At 44.0% G+C, this 21,983-nt stretch overlaps 1 protein-coding gene across 5 annotated transcripts in view; it reads right to left on the bottom strand.

Annotated features, from left to right (window-relative positions):
* LOC113053464 (diacylglycerol kinase eta-like) overlaps positions 1–21,983 on the bottom strand; it is a 75,680-nt gene that overhangs the window by 44,465 nt on the left and 9,232 nt on the right. For 3 of the 5 annotated variants that reach the window (XM_026218513.1, XM_026218514.1, XM_026218512.1), the window contains exon 3: positions 8,268–8,378. In XM_026218513.1, the coding sequence (XP_026074298.1) occupies positions 8,268–8,378 (111 nt within the window). Of the gene's footprint in view, positions 1–7,725; positions 7,873–8,267; positions 8,379–21,983 lie in introns of all 5 variants that reach the window. The other 2 variants (XM_026218516.1, XM_026218515.1) reach the window with 1 other exon arrangement.

The following is a 21,983-nucleotide window of genomic DNA, read 5'->3' as shown; positions in this document are numbered from 1 at the left end:
CTGCCTCAAGACTAGGAAAAATCAAGGACACGAGGGCAGAATCATGACAGAACCCCTCCCTTAAGGAGCGGCTTCCAGACGCTCCTCAAGGGAACATCAAACACGGGACACGACTGACATGACAGACTGGGACACCGACACAAACCAACAAGACATGACAAATAATAACAAAGGCAGACATGAATACACGACGGCAGGGTTAGGGTGACAAATCAAAAAAAACAAACAGGGAAGGGGAGGAGGCGGGACCACAAAGTTCATGGGGGACAGACCAGGGTGAGTGGGTGGGGCAGGAGTTTTAGGAGGACAGGACGAAGGCTGACGACGGGGGGTACGGGCAGGTCTGGGTGGTGAGGGGCGGGGAGGGGTCTCGGGACAACTGACAGGGGACATGATAGGAGCAGACAAGGGACGCAGGGCAACACTTACGGGACGCGGGGCAAGACTTACGGGACGCGGGGAGACGACAGCTGGACACGGGGGGACAACATCTACTGGACACGGGACGACAACATCTACTGGACACGGGACATCTACGGGACACGGGGCAACATCTACTGGACACGGGGCAACATCTACTGGACACGGGGCAACATCTACTGGACACGGGGGGACAACAGGACACGGGACATCTACGGGACACGGGGCCACATCAACAGGACACATGACTGCATCAGCAGGACACGGGGCAACACTCACGGGACACGGGGAGACGACATCTACGGGACACGGGGAGACAACATCAGGACACTCGGGATTTCTGGGGACAGGGTCTGAGGACAAGACAGGACTGACGGGGACTTCTAGGATACGGACAAGACTAGACAAATAATCAGAAAAGGCTTTAGCCGCTAAGACAATTGGCATCTCCTTACGAGATGAGATACACTGAACTAAAGTCTTTGCTGCAGAGTCGGCCGCGGCACTCTCCTGCGCTCTCACGACTGCCGACTTGCATACCGCCCTCTTCTTTGCCGGCTCGGGCACGCCAGCGCTCACCGCTGCTGGCTCGGACACGCTCACCGCTGCTGGCTCGGGCACGCCAGCGCTCACCGCTGCTGGCACGGGCACGCCAGCTCTCACCGCTGCTGGCACGGGCACGCCAGCTCTCTCCGCTGCTGGCACGGGCACGCCAGCTCTCTCCGCTGCTGGCTCGGGCACGCTCTCCGCTGCTGGGTCAGGCACGCCAGCGCTCTCCGCTGCTGGCACGGGAACGCCCACCGCTGCTGGCACGGGCACGCCAGCGCTCTCCGCTGCTGGCACGGGCACGCCAGCGCTCTCCGCTGCTGGCACGGGCACGCCAGCGCTCTCCGCTGCTGGCACGGGCACGCCAGCGCTCTCCGCTGCTGGCACGGGAGGAGACAGGGTCACAGGACCGGCAGGCCCCCTCTTCCTCCTCTTCCTCCTTGGGCGCGGTGCAGAGGCCACAGCTGGGTCAGAGGCGGGTTGGGGGAGTTTGGTCTCGGGCAGGGCAGTCTCGGAAGCCGAAGACTCAGAAGTTGACTCCCATGAAAACCGTCTCCCTCGTTTCATGGGGAGACTGCTGGCTGAGGAGGGCACCTCAGGACTCTGGGAGGGGCTTGCCTGACCCCCCAGGGTTGCCACGGCCAGGACACGACCCTCCGGGATCGCCGGCAGCTGGGTAGGTGGGGACCTCTGGGGCTCCTCCTCTCGCCCGCTCGCTCCGGAACGACCTCCCCTGGTCCCCCGGAACACCACAAGGCGAGAGCCCTCAAAACAATCTCGCTGGCTGGCTGATGCCATCCAGCATTGCCTCCTGTCTGCTGAGTTCCTTGGTGGTCGGTTCATTCTGTCAGGTATTGGTAAGGGAGGAACTCAGGTGCAGACAGGGATTCTCAAACAAAGGGTTTATTACAAAAAGGGGAAAACAAAACCCACGAGGGGGAAAACACGGAGCAAGGTAAAGACTAAATAACTAAAACAGGACTGGACTGAGAAGATAAACAAGGACTCTAAATACTAACTACAAACACTCACGGTAATACAAGGACTTCAGCGGGTACAGCACAATCTCACACACAATCACAATTGTAGGACACAGTTGAGGTACAATCACAATGACAATGAACCGACGCAAGACAGAGCACACTAGGAGATCTAAATAGGGGTACTAATCAAGACACGACAGGTGTTACAGATAGGACAATCAAGACACGACTAGGTTAACAAGGGGGGCGGGGCAAGGGAACGAGACAACACAAGCACATGGCCCAAAGACAAGGCCATGCGCTTGTACACAAAACACGGGTCTGTCATGATCCTGCCTCAAGACTAGGAAAAATCAAGGACACGAGGGCAGAATCATGACAATACCTGTATGCTTACTCTAAGGACTAACCCCTCTTCTACTTACCTCTCTCCAGCGATTCTCCGAAGACCCAGATCCCCAGTGTGCGTGTGTGTGGTTCACCTTCATCCCTGGACGTCTTCACCCAGCCTGCATGGATCCATCCTCTCACTCATCCTTCACTACCTGCTCCTCTGCTTGTGTCTGTCTAATAAACTTTCAAGATCTGGTTGATGCACTCCGAAGAACACTCACGGCTACACCTGCATCCCCAATGGGCAGATTCTATATGGACTCAAAATAACCCAGTTATCCAGTCTTATTCTAGCTTCATCGACCATTTACGTGAAGTTTTCGGCAGACCAGCTTGGGACTCTTCCTTTGGTGAGAAGTTGTATAATCTCAAACAGGGAAAAATGTCTGTCAATGAATATGCCCTTCAGTTTATGACTCTAGCGGCCTCCAGTGGATGGAACGAACAGGCTTTACTGACTACCTACCATCAGGGACTGGAACCTCGAGTGCGGTTACATCTCACTGCATACGAGGACACCATCGGGCTAGAACGATTCATCCAGCTGTCCATCCGCTTCGCCACTCATATGCAGTCATGCTTAGAAGAGCACCAGGGCCATGCGTATTCCTATGCCACTCTGCCGACCAGATGCCGTCAGCTCCCCAGAACCAGCCAGTGAACCCATGCTTTTGGACTCCTATCGTCTTTCTATGGCTGAACGACAAAGACGGCTGGCCCAGAATCTGTGCCTCTACTGTGCAGCCCCGGGGCATGCCTTTGATGTATACCCCGTCCGTCCTCCTCGTCCCATGGTGAGTGCCATTCTTCCTTCAAGATACCAAATGAAACCACTCACCACTGTTGTGACACTTACTGCCGCTGACATATCTCTTACAGTTTCTGCCCTCCTCGATTCTGGGTCAGCCGGCAACTTCATCTCCGGCACCCTCTGCCGTCAGCTCAAGCTCGCTACCATGACAATGCTGTCAGCCTACCAAGTCTACACTATCACCGGCAAACCATTAAGCAGGAGATGCATGCGCCATAGTTTGGGTCCCATATCCCTCCAAACCGGACTACTCCACCATGAGAAAATCCATCTGCTGGTTCTGGAGGAATCCACCGCCGACGTGATTCTAGGGCACCCATGGTTGGAGCAGCACAACCCCGTTATTTCCAGGAAGACAGGCGAAGTCCAGAAGTGGGGCGATGCCAGTTTCAAAACCTGCATCTCCAGTTGTCCAGTTCCAGCCACACCTTCCCCTGAACCTCTTCCAGTCTGTTCAACATCTACAGAGAGCGCAGTGGAAAACCAGTCCATCGCAATCCCTCACTACTACGCCCCCTTCAGTGATTTCTTCTGCCCCAAACAGGCTTCCAAGCTGCCTCCACACCGGCTGTGGGACTGTGCCATAGATCTGCTGCCGAGTGAACCAGTGCCTAAGGGAAGGATATATCCCCTATCCATTCCTGAGGAGAAGGCCATGGAGGATTACATCAAGGAGGCGCTGGCTCAGGGTTATATTCATCCATCTACCTGCCCTGCTGCTTCGAGCTTCTTCTTTGTTGAGAAAAAGGAGGGAGGTTTGAGACCATGCATTGATTATCGGGCTCTCAATAATATTACAGTGAAGTTCAGGTACCCACTTCCCCTTGTCCCAGCTGCTTTGGTACATCTCCGTGAGGGGGCGAGTGGAAGACGCCTTCATCACCCCTACTGGTCACTACGAATACTGTGTGATGCGGTATGGACTTGTTATCGCCCCCTCAGTATTCCAGGACTTCATCCACGAGGTGCTTCGGGAGTTCCTCCACAAGTTCGTATTAGTCTAAATTGATGATATTTTCATCTATTCCCGGAGCCTGGCAGAACTTCAGCGCTATGTTGCGGAGGTCCTGCAATGCCTGAGGGCCTACCATCTGTATCTCAAGGCCGAAAAATGCTCCTTCCATCAGCCCTCAGTGCAGTTCCTTGGGTACAACATCAGCAGCAGTGGCATCCAGATGGACGAGGGGAAGGTAAACGCCGTCAAGGATTGGCCCACTCCAACCACCATCAAGGAGTTACAGCGGTTCCTTAGCTTTGCCAACTTCTACAGATGGTTTATACAAAACTTCAGTACCATTACCAGTCCTCTCACCAGTCTCCTCCGCAATAAGCCTAAATCTCTCTCCTGGACTCCTGCCGCCACAGAAGCCTTCCATACCCTTAAGAAGGCCTTTACGACTGCCCCACTCCTGGTCCATCCCGCTCCTGACTGACCCTTTGTCGTGGAAGTTGACGCCTCAACCACCGGAGTGGGAGCGGTCCTGTCTCAGCAGCAGGGGAATCCCAGCCACCTCCACCCATGCGCCTTCTTCTCCCGGAAACTCAACCCTGCGGAGGTTAACTATGACATTGGCAACCGGGAACTGTTGGCCATCAAACTAGCTTTGGAAGAATGGAGGCATTGGTTGGAGGGAGCCAAACACCCCTTTCTGGTCCTCACAGATCACAAGAACCTGGAGTATCTTCGATTAGCCGAAAGACTCGATCCTAGACAAGCCCGCTGGGCGTTATTTTTCTCCCGCTTCCAGTTCACCATCTCATACCGCCCAGGGGTGAAAAACGTAAAAGCTCTTTCCAGATGCTACGCTCCTGAAGAGAATCCCGAAACTCCGGAAACCATTCTTCCTGAAAGTGTCATTGTCTCTCCTATTACCTGGTCCTCTGAGACTCTTCCTCCTACTGAGCCAACTACCAACACCCCACCCGGTTGCCCGACGGGACATCAATATCATGTAATCATATCCCCAGGACACGGCGCACTCCACTCATTCACTCCGCTCACACATCACTTGGCACTGGTCACCCGGGGGTCAATGAAACCCTCTTGTTGCTGAAGGAACACTTCTGGTGGCCCAAAATGGCCTCGGATGTCAGGAGGTACGTGAATGGATGTACTAACTGCGCCATATCCAAAAGCCCTCGCCATCTTCCATCAGGCAAGCTCCATCTTCTGCCCATTCCCAATCGCCCATGGTCACACCTAGTGGTGGATTTCATAACGGATCTCCCTCCTTCAGATAACAATACCTGTATTCTTGTCATAGTGGATAGATTTTATAAATCCTGTCGTCTTCTTCCTTTGAAGGGTCTACCCACATCCATGGAAATGGCTGAACTGTTATTTAACCATGTCTTCAGGCACTTCAGCATCCCAGAGGATATCGTCTCGGATCGAGGCCTCAAGTTCATCTCCCGGGTATGAAAAGCCTTTCACTCACTCCTAGGTGTGGCCATCAGCCTATCCACCGGGTACCATCCCTAGTCTAACGGGCAGACGGAGAGGAAGGTTCAGGAGATTGGACGCTTCCTCCGTACCTTCTGTCACGGCCACCAGAACTCCTGGAACCAGTTCCTTGGGTGGGCCGAGTACGCACATAACTCCCTTCGTCAACCTACCACCGGACTCACTCCATTCCAGTGCGTATTTGGCTACCAACCACCTCTATTCCCCTGGTCAGGTGAACCCTTGGATATCCCCGCCATCGACTACTGGTTCCGGGAGAGCGAGAGGGTCTGGGACGCGGCACACCACCAACTCCAACGGGCATTACGCAGACGTAGAACAACAGCCGACCTTCGCAGATCAGAGGCCCCAACTTACCAACCCGGTCAGAAGGTCTGGCTGTCCACCCGGGACATCCGCCTGTGTCTGTCCTGCTGCAAGCTAGGTCCCAGATTCATTGGCCCATTCACCATCATCCAGCAGATCAATCCAGTCACATACAAACTCCAGTTACCCCCTGAGTACCAGATTCACCCCACATTCCTTGTGTCCCTCCTTAAACCTCACCATCCTTCTGTCTCTCCCGCCACAGAACCTGGCGAAGCTCAGGTCCTCCTAGATGACGGCGCAGCCTATGCGGTTAGTGACATCCTGGACTCCCGGCAGCGTGGTGGACAACTGGAATACCCAGTGTACTGGGAAGGATACAGTCCAGAGGAATTTTCCTGGGTCCCATGCTATGACATCCTGGATCCTACCTTACTTGATACCTTCCACTCCAAACATCTTGACCGGACAGCTCCCAGGGGAAGAGGACGTCCACTAGGTCGTCGGGGTCCCCGGCCCTCAGGAGCGGGCCGTGGGGAGGGGGCTACTGTTACAAACACGCCAGCTTCCACCTCCACGCAATCACAACGCACACCCTCACCGGAATACTGATCACATCCACCTGATCCTCATCACCACCCAATTACCTCAGCACCATAAAAACCACACACACGCACTCAGTCATTGTCCGGTCACGTTCGCGACAAGGTCATACCTGTATGCTTACTCCAAGGACTAACTCCTGTTCTACTTACCTCTCTCCAGCGATTCTCCGAAGACCCAGATCCCCAGTGTGCGTGTTTGTGGTTCACCTTCACCCCTGGACATCTTCACCCAGCCTGCATGGATCCATCCTCTCACTCATCCTTCAATACCTGCTCCTCTGCTTGTGTCTGTCTAATAAACAACTCTATCTGTTACTCCTCAGCCTCCCGAGTGATCCGTAACATTCGGAAAAGTACATAATCTTTATTATAAAAATTAAAAGGTGTAATAGTCTTTTTTTCTTTTTTTTTCTTTTTTACAATATAAGGAATTATCCATTCATAAATACAGTATCATTAATTTTTAGGTTTTAAATTTTTATGTTGTACCATATGATGTTTAATACTATGTCATAAAAAGATCCAATTATTAAATATTTCACATAGTCATGAGAGTCTTGTCATCTGTCCTCTGTATCATATTACCTTCATGTTTTTTTTACTGCATTTTTCAGCATTTTTCATACATTCATCATATTTTAATAAAACCACATCACTTTTTTGTGATCCAGATTAAATAAATAAATCTATCTATACATGCGAATATGTGTGTGTGTGTGTTTGTGTGTGTGTGTGTGAGCTTGTTTATGTGGTTAATGAGGACACAAATTTGTATAATGACATGGTTATGACACAGGTATTACAATGAGGAGGTGATTTATGAGGACATTTTCTCTCCAGATTCAGATCAGATCATTGACCAAATGCCTAAATGCCATCCGTAACCACAGGAAGTGCAGCTGAATGGGCAGAGGACATAAGAATGGAAGCGAACACACTCAATGCAAGATTCTTGGGTAAAACATCTCCCTTCAGACACAGACAAAGACATACAAGACACGTCTCCGGGACTCTCCAACCTCTTCTTCAGATGCCAATACAGACAAGCAGATGTGGAAATGACGTGATGCCACTTTGGTTGTGCCACAGCTCAATGAGAAAAACGGGCATCCTGAACAATGCCACCAGGATGATGCAGTCAGCAATGTCATTGATGAAGGCTAGATAGATAAAGAGGGGGTCACAGCTGTTGCTGACCCGAATCGCCACTAAGCCTTCCTCCGATCCACTGGTGCCAAGAACAGGCGGCGGAAGGCGGACACCGCTCCAGCAGACGGAAAGCACCCTCCAGCACACGCGACCACGAGAGACCCGATACTGCCAGCGGGCCAAAACGCCACCCGCCTGCCATAGTGCAACCACACGCACACACACACACAGTGACATTAAAGGCATGGCAAGGTGCTATGCAGGTGCCCATGTGCACCTCTTCAGCCCATCTCAGCACAGGCATGCCCAGTAAATCCTGGGACGAACCACGGTCAAGCTAAATTTACTACCTCCTTACCTTAGATCACTCAGTGGGGCTTATTCTAGGGGGGTTACTTTACACTGTAAAAAATGTTAGCATCTTTATAAAAATGTTTTTGAACACACAACTGGGTTTTCTTTATCATTAATTAAATAAAATGAAAAAGTGCAATGGTCCACTGTTTTTAAGGCAGCAATTAAAGGTTTTAAATTTTTTACAGTGTAGTATCAGGATATCAGTATTAGGATATAATTAAAGAATAACTCACCTTGGCATCCTTGGCATAGTATAGCGTCCGTCCCCGCAATTTGAAATAACGCTTTTTCCAACGCTGGAATGAGCTTGTCTGTTTCAGAAGCAACCCTTCCTTCACACTCGTCTGCATGAAGACAGAGATAAAAATTCAGGAACCTTTTAAGCAAAAAATCACTAGTAGTCATGAATAGATTGGCTCTGTACTGTACATGTTTTACTGTTCTAAAGCTATTCAGTACTAAAAAGTGTAGATAAAAAGCACAGACAAAGGATTCTTTTTCATCAAGCCGTATGACTGACAGGTAAAGCAACCAATCACATTTTGGGAATTTCGTGATCAAGCTTTGCAACATGCTAGCACCAAACTATTTAAAACAACTGTAAAGACCAAATTGAAACAAAACCTATGAATTAATATTTAATAACCATTCTAATTCTTTGAGAATAGAGACATCCACATCAACTGTAATGATAATGACAGAGGAACAATATTGTTCAGTTCAATAAAAACCAAAACATAGCATTAGAAATAGTTCAGCTTTGTTAAAATTTTCCAGTATTTAGGTTTTCGGGACTACCTGACCCAATACATGTGTACTATCCCTGCCGAAAGACACAGCATATGCTGGTTAGGTATGTCTTGACGCTGGGATGCTGGTTTAAGCTGGTCCTTTTCTTGTTCAAGCTGGTCCGTTGCTGATTTAAGATGGTCCTCTGCTGGTTTAAACTGGTCCTTTGCTGGTTTAATCTGGTCCTCTGCTGATTTAAACTGGTCCTCTGCTGGTTTAAACTGGTCCTCTGCTGGTTTATTCTGGTCCTCTGCTGGTTTAAACTGGTCCTCTGCTGGTTTATTCTGGTCCTCTGCTGGTTTAAACTGGTCCTCTGCTGGTTTAAACTGGTCCTCTGCTGGTTTAATCTGGTCCTCTGCTGGTTTAATCTGGTCCTCTGCTGGTTTAATCTGGTCCTTTGCTGGTTCAAGCTGGTCCTTTGTTGGTTTAAAATGGTCCTCTGCTGGTTTAAACTGATCCTTTGCTGGTTTAATCTGGTCCTCTGCTGGTTTAATCTGGTCCTTTGCTGGTTCAAGCTGGTCCTTTGCTGGTTTAAAATGGTCCTCTGCTGGTTTAAACTGATCCTTTGCTGGTTTAATCTGGTCCTCTGCTAGTTTAATCTGGTCCTCTGCTGGTTTAATCTGGTCCTCTGCTGGTATAAAATGGTCCTCTGCTGGTTTAATCTGGTCCTCTGCTGGTTTAATCTGGTCCTTTGCTGGTTCAAGCTGGTCCTTTGCTGGTTTAAAATGGTCCTCTGCTGGTTTAAACTGATCCTTTGCTGGTTTAATCTGGTCCTCTGCTAGTTTAATCTGGTCCTCTGCTGGTTTAATCTGGTCCTCTGCTGGTATAAGATGGTCCTCTGCTGGTTTAAAATGGTCCTTTGCTGGTTCAAACTGGTCCTTTGCTGGTTTAAGATGGTCCTCTGCTGGTTTAATCTGGTCCTTTGCTGGTTTAATCTGGTCCTCTGCTGGCTTAAAATGGTCCCTTGGTTATTTAAGATGGTCCTTTGCTGGTTTAAGATGGTCCTCTGCTGGTTTAATCTGGTCCTTTTCTGGTTTAAGCTGGTCCTCTGCTGGTTTAAAACGGTCCTTTGCTGGTTTAATCTGTTCCTCTGCTGGTTTAAGATGGTCCTTTCCTGGTTTATGCTGGTCCTCTGCTTGTTTATGCTGGTCCTTTGCTGGTTTAAACTGGTCCTCTGCTGGTTTATGCTGAACCTTTGCTGGTTTAAGATGGTCCTTTGCTGGTTGGATGACCAGCATAAACCAGCAAAGGACCAGCATAAACCAGCATCCCAGCATCCCAGCGTCAAAACATACCTAACCAGCATACACTGTTTTTTTTTCAGCAGGGATATGTAATCTTAGCAACACGACAACACCAAACACTGTTAAAATCAGTTATCAATTGAACTATTATTTATCTTTGTGCGCCATGTGAGGAGTGCTATTTGTATGAAGCACAGAGTTGTTATCTCTGTAGAGTATTCTATACTGGTCACTTAAAAAGTTAAATGTTTATGTAGACAGCAAGGCAGCTCAGGTTTTTGAAAATGAAGTATGTGGTGAGAAGTGTAAAGGCAGAGAGAACATTTAATTGACACTGACAAACCAAAGGCACGTTCCTCTGTCAAATGGGAAAGTTTTCTCCCTTTTGTAATTTCCTGTGGATATATTCGTACTAGAGCTAACTGAGCGACATGAAACAGACAGGGCAATAAAACAATCCTCTGCCCAACCAGCAAGTCAAGAAAGCTAAATTACAACCTTAAATATGAGCTGTGCCTGCAAACACATCATCCAATTATATCCAGCTATGTAAACAATGTTATAATGTACCAAACAAAGAATGGACATTTGCTACTTAACATAAGTGTAAAGGAAGCAGAACTTGGAACTTGATATCAGCTCTGAACGTCCACAGGGACATGTGCACAGTGTGGGTCTGCCCTTCCAGAGGAAGGAACAGGAAGCCTTGCCAAGATCAAGTGCGTTTCAACACCAATTTCATGCTTGGGAAGGAAAAGACAAGGCAAAAGGCACACAAGAAAGGAAGCCCATTACTCAAAGGATCTTTTCCTGCAGAGTGTCACTGTCCCCTTGGCAAGCATGAACTCATGGAAGCTAATGGCTCAAGATCTCGAATCTGAGATCTACAATCTTTAAAACAAAGGTACTTTATTGACATCTAATGCTCCATGAAGAAACGTTAACATCTATGAAACCTTTCCACTGCACAATATGTTCTTTACACTCCTACTGTAAATATAAAGAATATAATGTCATAGAAAAACTATTTAGGGTTACCTTAAGAAATTTTCAGTGAACAAATTCAAGAGTAAAGCATTATTATTATTATTATTTTAATATAAAGAATAATTTTCTACTATAAAGAACCTTTTGTGAAGTGGACAGTTTTCATGGATATTAAAACTCTTTCCCAGCCATTGATAGAATTTTGCAGCAATCTATGCTTTCATTGTTTTGCAGTAAGGGGAACTGTTACACATCATCTGAAATAGTACAGAATCTGCGGATCCAAAAACTAGCAAAGAAGCAAAAACAAGTGATCCAAGCATTGCTTACGCACATGTTAGATAAAGTGGTCATCAAACATTCAACAGCATGTCAATCAAAACTGCCTAACATTACCAAAAGACATGTCAAACCCATAAAGTGGAATAAGACTGTGCAAGCTTTGGGGATGTTGATGGACACGATCCTGTCCATCTATGTTTTGATCAGCGTTCTGAATTTAAAGGGGGGGTGAAATGCTATTTAATGCATACTGAGTTTTTTACACTGTTAAAGAGTTGGATTCCCATGCTAAACATGGACAAAGTTTCAAAAATTAAGTTGTACGTTTGAAGGAGTATTTTTGTTCCCCAAATACTCCTTTCGGTTTGTCACAAGTTTCGGAAAGTTTTTTTGGAGTATGGCTCTGCGTGACTTTAGATGGAGCGGAATTTCCTTATATGGGTCCTGAGGCACTTCTGCCGGAAGAGCGCGCGCTCCCGTAGAGCAGACCGGAGATATTCACTGATCAGAGCGAGACGGAATGTCACAAAAGAAGTGTGTTTTTGGTTGCCAGGGCAAGACAACCCTGCACAGATTACCAAAAAAAAAAAACAGCATTAAGGGACCAGTGGATGGAGTTTATTTTTACAGAGCATCAACAGAGTTGTGCAAGTGTTTTTGTTTGTTCCCTGCATTTCGAAGATGCTTGTTTTACAAACAAAGCCCAGTTTGACGACGGATTTGCATATCGTTTATTTCTTAAGGATGATGCAATCCCAACGAAAAAGGGTCACGATCGTGTGTTGGAACCGCAGGCGGTGAGTAAAACTGCTTAAAATATCTCTGCCTCCTTGTTAGTGCGTCCGCCTCACATGCCGGAGACCTGGGTTCGAGCCCCGCTCGGAGCGAGTCGTTGCTGCTGCTGCTCTCGTTCAGTTTCAGCCTCGGGATCTGATTCTGGATCATAAATAAACGGCTGAATCTGACTGTTAGCCATGGTTTGTTTTGGATGATGGTTTTTTTCCCTCACGGTAAATGTCACAACTTCCAAACGCTCTCAACGCAAAAGCCTACTGGCGCTCGTGATTCTTTAGCTCCGCCCACACGTCACGCCTCCAGCCGGTCGTGTTTTTCCGGGAAAGACTATCTTTCTCTTATGAATATAATAAAACTAAAGACTTTTTGGAGTTATGAAGGATGCAGTACTACTCTATAGGTACTCAAGATTAACAGGAGATTGAGTGAAAACAAGCATTAAAAACAGTTCTTCTACGGCATCACTGTGAAACCCCCCTTTTTGATCCTTTATTTTAAAAGTGTAAGATTATACATCTTTATACCTATTAAGTGAAACTTTCCTCAAGATCATAAATGTTGCAGAGCCGGATAGTCTCCTGTGAAAGTGACACTCCAGATAGCCCAATGTAGTTTTCAAAGACGGCACATGCGGTTTCACCCCTCCACGTCCGGAGGACATGACAGGGCAAGAGGAAGGCAGCCAGAGAGAGATGGGGGCAAACACTGAGGGTCATCCTTTCAGTCGGTCACCTCGGCTACACTGTCATTCCACATCATCCAGCCCCAACCCACAATAATCCAGGGCCATAGACCTGCGAGCAGTCACGCTCCTTCAAGTCCATTCATCTACAAATATAGCAGGAACATGGAAGACAAAAAAACAAACACAAATCCACAGGCATATATTGGAGGACGGCTATTTATAGCAGAGGAAATATGCTCTCTGAGGGGAGAATTACAAATAGAGACGCAGGGTTCGATCAGACATCCTGGTGCACAGCTGTGTCAACTTATACACCGAATCCATCCACCAGTGCACTAGGTGACACTACATTGCTGTTAATAAAACACCTCCTCTGCTCAGCTACAAAACACTGAACCTGCTCTGCATTTACTAAATATACCTGCGTGACATTTCATGTGCCGCTGGATGATAAATGATGGTCTGACTGTTGGAAAAGCAGTGAAAAACTCACTTCTGTCAGGTCTAATTGATACTCGAAGACTGGCCCTCCCCAGAGGTTACGGCGTGTCTGCACCGCATGTGAGTGACTTGCCAAACTATAGCATTTCTAATATAATTAATGAACATAGATGTACAGACTGAGAGTAAGTGTGATGATTATAATGGGAGTGTACTTGCTTTGTCACACCATGTTGAATGGCTTGCAGTGTAGGTGGGGTGTGAAACTGTTGAAATGCAATTTAATTGGTACATTAATCAGATTAATTAACTAACTGTCAAGTCTGTTTAATAAACAGCTCTCTGCCATAATACATGAGTTACCATAGACCGCAGAGCTGCTGGACGAAACTATGATTTTTGTATTTTTTCTACTATTATATCATTTAGCTTTTTTGATTAAGCTTTCATTTTTAAATTAATACTTTTATTTAGCAAGGATGCATTAATTTAATCAAAAGGGACAGTAAAGACTTTCATAATTATACAAAAATCTATTTCAAATAAATGCCATTCATTTGGACATTTCTAATCATCAAAGAATTGTGAAATTTTTTTTTGTAAATTGGTATATTAAAATGATTTCTGAAGGATCATGTGACACACTGAAGACTGAATATTCAGCTTTCTATCACAGGAATACATTACATTTGAAAATATACTCAAATATTTATTTTTTATTAAAGGGGGGGGTGAAATGCTATTTCATGCATACTGAGTTTTTTACACTGTTAAAGAGTTGGATTCCCATGCTAAACATGGACAAAGTTTCAAAAATTAAGTTGTACGTTTGAAGGAGTATTTCTGTTCCAAAAATACTCCTTCCGGTTGTTCCAAGTTTCGGAAAGTTTTTTTCGAGTATGGCTCTGTGTGACGTTAGATTTCCTTATTTGGGTCCTAGGGGCACTTCTGCCGGAAGAGCGCATGCTCCCGTATAGCAGAGCAGAGACATTCACTGATCAGAGCGAGAGCGTCGCGAAATGTCACAAAAGAAGTGTGTTTTTGGTTGCCAGGGCAAGACAACCCTGCACAGATTACCAAAAAAAAAACAGCATTAAGGGACCAGTGGACGGAGTTTATTTTTACAGAGCATCAACAGAGTTGTGCAAGTGTTTTTGTTTGTTCCCTGCATTTCGAAGATGCTTGTTTTACAAACAAGGCCCAGTTTGACGCCGGATTTGCGTATCGTTTATTTCTTAAGGATGATGCAATCCCAACGAAAAAGGGTCATGATCGTGTGTTGGAACCGCATGCGGTGAGTAAAACTGCTTCAAATATCTCTGTGTTGTTAACTTAGCTATCGGCGCGTAAGCACATCAAGTAAACAACATGCGATGTTGTCATCAAACTGCACTTTCCACATGTACAGCTTAAAAAAAAATAAAAAATACGACAAAGTGGAACTTAGTCATTTTCAAATATACCAAATCATACCAACCAAAAACATTTGAATGGTAGTGTACATTTGTTGGGTGTCTTTTCTGCAAGTAAATAAAAAGGTTAATGCCTAACGTTCCTCTTTTGTTTGTCTTTTTGGCCACTTTAGTTCCTTTTTCTTGTCTTCAGTTCCCTTCCTGTTGCCAAGTGGGATAAGAAGTGATCTATTAATAAACTGTTTCTTCACAAAACTACAAGAGGGAGAACGGCTCAGTTCCAGACATACATGACTAACCCCACTGCGGTACACTGTACACCCACACCTCTCTCAACATCACCGACACACTCGCTCTCACACACACTCACACTGTTACACCAGACACCAGTAAGAAACTCAACCATGACTCACTGTAAGCACACACACACATCAGAAGCTCACACAATGATGGCTGCTTCTGCTCTAAAAAACACATGGCCAACATTCTTCAGAAAGTGAGTGATATAACAGACGGACATCCAACCATCATTTAAGATTTAATAATAAATATGCATTGACTGTAATATGATTTATTAAATGCTGATTCACCTCTAAGTGAACGCCATATTATTCTCTTCCTGACTCTGAAGGAGAAAGAAACACTTCACCTCTCTTGCAAGGTACGTTGACCTTGTAAAAAGATGCTTTCAGCAACATGTGTTCTTCCAGTGGGGCTTCAAATGAACTGAGCAACCCCTCCAACCATCTACAAGTCCAATAATTCAAGGCCACAAACACGTTATCTTCTTCAGCCTGTCTTCGAGGCCAGTACAGGAAAAGCTCCTAAGTGCTAAAGATGGTAGTTGCTTTCTAGCTGGATCAAACTAGTAGATGACACACCAGCAATAAGCCAGTCTGAGAGTGAAACTACTGCATGACTCAATTACAGCCAATCAGAACAAATTAATTTACTTATCTAGAGTACTGATGAAATTTCACTCTGGGTTATCCAGGGTGAGGCCGCTTTGAGAGTACAACTCCAATTTAGTGTATAGATGGAAGAAATAGCTTTTTCCGCAGATTTATCATGTCTGGTTAGGACATCTGATTTCTTTCCTGAATTACATTAATAATAGTCTGTATTGTGCCATACTGCCCTGCATCACAATGACTGCTATAGAGCTTATTTCTGGAGGCTGAGAGAAACCGCTGCAAATCACGAAATGAGGCAGAAATGAAGCGACACAACTTGTGGCATGACAGGATAATTGCAAGCCTCGCTTTCTCGCCAGGGACTTGAATATGAATATACATTACAGAGTGAATGCAGAGATGCACGAGTGACCAGAGATGACTGCTGACCCATCTCACATCAACACTCAAGCATGAACATATGTGTTTTTATGCATTTCAACACATTACTATTATAATCAGTAAACTCAATTGCAAAAATAATAGTGATTCACCAATATGGACTCTCTGATGGCCGATGTAAAGCCGATATTGACCTATATGATATCACACTATTTCATTTAAAGAGAGGAAATAACACAGCCATAACAATTTCTGCAAATAAATTTATTTCTTTTTTTTTTAAATAAAAAACATAAATGAATGTATTTTATTTGCTGTGTCGAGCTGGTCGTGATGATTAAACATACAGAACAATGTTTTGATATCAACAAAAACTCCACAGTGTTTATACTTTTCAGTATAACTTTACAGATTGTTTACATAATGGCATGATATATTTTGACACACCATCTTTATTGTGTTTGAGCAGTCAGTCTGTGTCAGACATAACAATATTAATTAAGTTTAATAATGTGCAAAGACATTTAAACACCTTCAACCGTGTTTTTAAAGGTGAAAAGTCATAATGGAAGATGGGGGAGAACTATGTTATTTTCTAAACAATGCTATGATGTCAAAACAAAGTCACTATTTTAGCAATTATTGCTTCCCCTAGTGCCACAGAAATCACGTTTAATGATTCAAAAATGACACGAACACTTGAATTTTATCGTATTCATCTATCTATCTATAAATTGTCAGCATTTTTTAATTCACTTATCTTTTTTGATGTATAGATGTGTAGGCTATTCATCTGAACTAGTTTGTGATGCATTAAAAAATAAGACGTGTAGTGCAGCCCAGGCAATGGACAAGGCACACACACAGGCCACACTTACCCTGTGTGTGTGTGTGTGTGTGTTTTATATTCTTTGTTTAGCATTAAATAAGTGTCTGTATGTATTTTAGCTCATGTGTCATGCATTAAATAAACGGAGCATGCAAGGCAGGACCAGCCAAAGCAAGAGAGAGCTCAGGCAGACCGCGGGGAGGAACAAGCCCCAAGCCCCACATCACATCCACCCACACATAATTAAACTCCACTATGCCAAATACGATGTCACAGCCTACAGGGGACCAGAGGCAAAACAAACAAACAAACAAAAAAAACATATAAATATATTACATATATGTGTCTAAACAGATTGTCCTATTAGTGTATTTCAGTTAGTATGTTAGATTCTCAAGTGAATCAGATAAACACTGTCATGAGCACATATTCAGAATAACAAGCCAGGTTTATGGTTGCCAATCAACATTGTAAATATACTACAGTTAGGCAATGTTTACACTAGTGCGTTTTCATTTTAAAACGCATAACATTTTAAGTTTACACTACTCTGGCGTTTTCAACCCTCGAAAACTGAGACTTGAGAAAACGCTGCAGACCCTGTTTTATCTTTGTAAACAATGACATCATGCTCATTGTTGTACCTGTATGAACGGTCATGTGACATGCGTTTTCAGTTGTGTAGTGTGGACGGAGATAGTTTCTGAAACTCAGTGAAAACACAAGTGTCGATGAGGATCGTTTTTGTTTAAAATGCCATTTTTAAAATGAAAACGCACTGGTGTGAACAGGGCCTTAGACTAATGAGCTACATTATTTGGCAGAACTGTTATGTCTCATTATAAATATTAATAAATATAAGTATTTGCTGAAAATTCAGACTCTTATTTCTGTCACTTTGTTAGGAATAAGTCACTTGTAGGCATTTAGGCCCCTATTAACTTCTGAACTGAAACTTCAGATTCTCTTTTTCTTTGACTACTTTAATCTTTGTGAACTGCATTATCAAGTACTGACTTAGAAAAAATCTAGATTCAGTGTCTTTTATGGTCATGCATGCGTCAGGCTTTGGCCACTGTGGTGAGATTCATCATTTCTCTAGACAGAACATAAGACCCGCGGGGCATTTTGTAGCAAAGCTGCCACGTGCACAACTGTGCCAGGAAGTTGGGCTTGGATGGGTACACGCCATTTCACTGCTCACCCTCTGGCATTTTCTAATGGCCCATGCATCAAATCCTAACAAAAAGACTGAAGCTGCTCCGATTATCAAGCTACAGAGAAAACACATGTCCTGTTGTCTTAAATTAAAGGCATTTGTTTAACGGTAATCTTAAGAAAAACCTAATGAATGACTGCTCTTCCTTCACCATTTCAAGTCAGCTTTAAGGCCTGACATGGGTTTATATGACATGAGATCTTGTGATAATATTGACAATAGTGTTAATCTTCTCAATTCATATGATAGTGTGAGGAAAAGATTATTGCAGTAAATATTAAGTAGCTACAAAAAAAAAAAAAAAAAATGACAAAAGACTGAAAATTCTTAATTTTCTAAATTAGAATTTTAGTAATTTAATGAAATGTATTTGTGGCTTATATATATATATATGTGTGTGTGTGTGTGTGTGTGTGTGGCCATGTTTTTGTGACATATCAGGACACTACTCTGTATAATGACATGGGTATGACACAGGTATTAGAAGGAGAGGGTGACTTATGAGGACATAACCCATGTCCCCATTTTTCAAAACGCTTATAAATCATACAGAATGAGTTTTTTTGAGAAAGTAAAAATGCACAAAGTTTCCTGTGAGGGTTAGGGTTAGGGGTAGGGTAGGTGAAGGGCGATAGACTATACAGTTTCTACATTATAAAAACCATTACACCTACTTTTCACAAAAACAAACATGTGTTTGTTTGTGTGTGTGTGTGTGTGTGTGTGTGTGTAAGGATCTCTATTTAAAAACAGCAGCATATTTGTTTAGTTAAAATAAAATATTCAGATTATAACACATATAACATTATATAAGATTATAATTATCAGTTGAAGAAATTAAAAACTCCAAGTTCTAAACTCAACTTTTAAAACTTTACAATTCTATACGGAGCCCCGCAGATGACATGCAAGAAAAAATTAATAAATTGTGTGCACGATTTACTAATTTTTTCCCTCAATGTACTAAAACATGTGCAGGATTACTATTGCGCTCCCTCATTTTATTATTGCGTTCCTTCGATTTGCTAAATTAAGCTGTGCTCCAAGAAACTTTGCAGCAAAGCTTACTGGCCCAGCAATTACACCTTGTCAGTTGTTGGCACATAATTTTCTCATCTCTAACGACACCGAGTCATTGTATACAGAGGAGGCAGAGCACAAGGTAACAATTACACTGGTCAGGACGGTCAGGCGTGGGCAGGGGAAGCGGCTGAGAGACAGTGAAGCGCTGCTATACAGTCAGCAGGAGAGGGGAGGAGGGGACCATCGTTAAAACCCATTTTCAAAGCTGTCCAGACCCCCCACACCCTCCCTGGCTTCTTCACAGACAGCTAATGATTTTGAATGCTGCCCTGTTTCATCCTCCGAACTATTCTGGAGTCCGAAAGCGTACTGCATTCGGCTTACAAGTAGCCCCATTATGAGCGTCTATTGAAAGAATGAATGCTGGGTATGATGGGTCTAGTGAGAGGGTCATTGAGCCAATCACTCACTGTTAATCAAGGTCATCTGAGACGGGAAATATACAAAACAAGAGCCAATTACGACGAGAATACGAATTAGAGCATAATGAGCTGAAGAATATTGCCTGTCTTTAGTCTCCTCCAAGGGGTTATTGATTCATAATTATTCACTCGTGGATGTCTTGTGGAAACGGGGATGATACAAATGTATGGAATGTCAATGCTAAACAAGTGCTTTTGTGCAATGTATAATGGTGTTCAGAGTCACAGGGTTTCTGGGGGTTTGCGGTCAAATCACATTCACATGCATCATCTTTTAACCTGTTGGTTATTTCTTTGATTAATTGTTTGATTGGATAAATTTGCCCTAAAACAGCATGTAGACAGAAAGCTATGAAAGCATTATTGTGAATGTAAAACAGCTTTGTCAATGGCTCGAATATGGAATATGATTAAAGTGTACTGCCAAATGTAAATGACAAGCATCTATGATAAACTAAAATATACTTTAATGTCATTTCTATTGAAATGATGAATCAGAGCTGTGAGTGTAAATTTCAACTTACAGATACAGATATTAGTATGACATGTTCTCACATTCAGATTTTCAACATCTCGAGTTTAGCTACTGATTTACCTCCATACTTTACAGAGCTCAATGGCTCTGAACAGTCAGCCAAGATGTGATATATACAAACACTATTCAGTGGCTATTTACACTAAGTGCAAATAGCATCATTTTTTTGTGATATATTTACAATAAGTGCAAATAGCTATAAATGTTATTTATACTATGCAAAAATGTTACTACTTATTTCAAATAGTGGCATTTATCTGTACCTCAGTATTGCAGTACATTGTAAAACAGTAAGCAATATTAACTTATTGAGTGTAAATTTAAATTCAAATTAATAAATGGGTGCCACCTTACTGGGAGAAAAAAGGATTCAAACCCAGGTCGATCATGTTAAAATGAACATATCACACATTTCACCATCTACACCACAGGAGTAGTGTAAATAGACACTCCATTTAAAATAAACGGGGCGGGAATGCTTGATGTGTCCCGATCTGTCTTCTTGTTTCAGTTAAAATAACGTCAACACAGAATAACGCTGTTTCAAAGCCATTCAGGGGACCTTAAAAACACAGTTTTAAGTGACTGGCCCCTGGTTAAAGTGTCCTGCTGAATGTACTGACAACCATTTACGATAAACTAAAGTATAGCGTACATTAATGTAACTATAACTTCTTTCTCTTCTTGAGTAAATATGCATGTAATTACATATTTGTAATGATGGAGTATAATTGAGTCCATTTATAATACTAATTTCAAATGAAATATCAGCATTGTAAATTTATAACAGTCAGTGCCAACACTTCACAAACAGACATTTTCATGAAATGAGTAGTTCTCAAACTGTGTGTGTAGCCGTATGAATTTTGTCCTTACTGGCACTTCTGTACAAAGATGATACTGAAACTGTAAAAATTTACCAGTCCCAGGCTTTCCGTACTCGATCCAGTACCCGCTCAAAGACGATGACTTTCAAACACTAATAATGTGTTTCTCTGTTCTTCATTTTATTACTGGCTTTCCACTTCCCCTATTTAAAACAATATTAACCTACCTGAAAGTTGGAATGTTTTTATGTAATGTTTTTTTTATTATTATTATTATTATTAGCATTAGTTATTAACTTTAAATCATTTTTTATACACATGTGTTTAAAGAGAAGTACAAAAAACTGAGCAAAGAAAATCTAACAACTTAAGGTTTACCTTGTCATGATCCTGCCCTCGTGTCCTTGATTTTTCCTAGTCTTGAGGCAGGATCATGACAGACCCTTGTTTTGTGTACAAGCGCATGGCCTTGTCTTTGGGCCATGTGCTTGTGTTGTCTCGTTCCCTTGCCCCGCCCCCCTTGTTATCCTAGTCGTGTCGTGATTGCCCTATCTGTGTCACCTGTCGTGTCTTAATTGTTCCCCCTATTTAGATCTCCTAGTGTGCTCTGTCTTGCGTCGGTTCATTGTGTTACTTACGTGTTTCTCAGATGTGTTCCACACTTGTGACTGTGATTGTATCCTGTATACCGTGAGTGTTTGTTTATAGTTAGTGTTTAGTGTCTTTATCTGGTCAGCCCTGTCTTGTTTGGTTATTTAGTCCTTACCCTAGCCCTTGTTTTCCCCCTCGTGGGTTTTTGTTTTCCCTTTTTGTATTTAATAAACCCTTTGTTTGAGAATCCCTGTCTGCACCTGAGTTCCTCCCTTACCAAGAACCTGACAGAATGAACCGACCAAAAAGGAACTCAGCAGGCAGGAGGTCCCCCGAGCTCCAACACTTGTTGGAGTTCCGTCGACAATGTTGGATGTCGTCCCCCACCGACAGGAAGGGGGTCACCCTCCCATACTCGCCCGAGGGGGAGTGGATCCTTCGGAATTATGCCCGGCTGTGGGAGAGCATCTCCCAGGAGGAGCCACAGAGGTCCCCTCCACCTACCCAGCTGCC

Source organism: Carassius auratus, chromosome 34 (assembly GCF_003368295.1).
Source record: "Carassius auratus strain Wakin chromosome 34, ASM336829v1, whole genome shotgun sequence".
NCBI classification, from domain to species: Eukaryota; Metazoa; Chordata; class Actinopteri; order Cypriniformes; family Cyprinidae; genus Carassius; species Carassius auratus.
The sequence above is the reverse complement of the archived record's forward strand: the minus strand, read 5'-3'. Positions and strand labels throughout refer to the sequence as shown.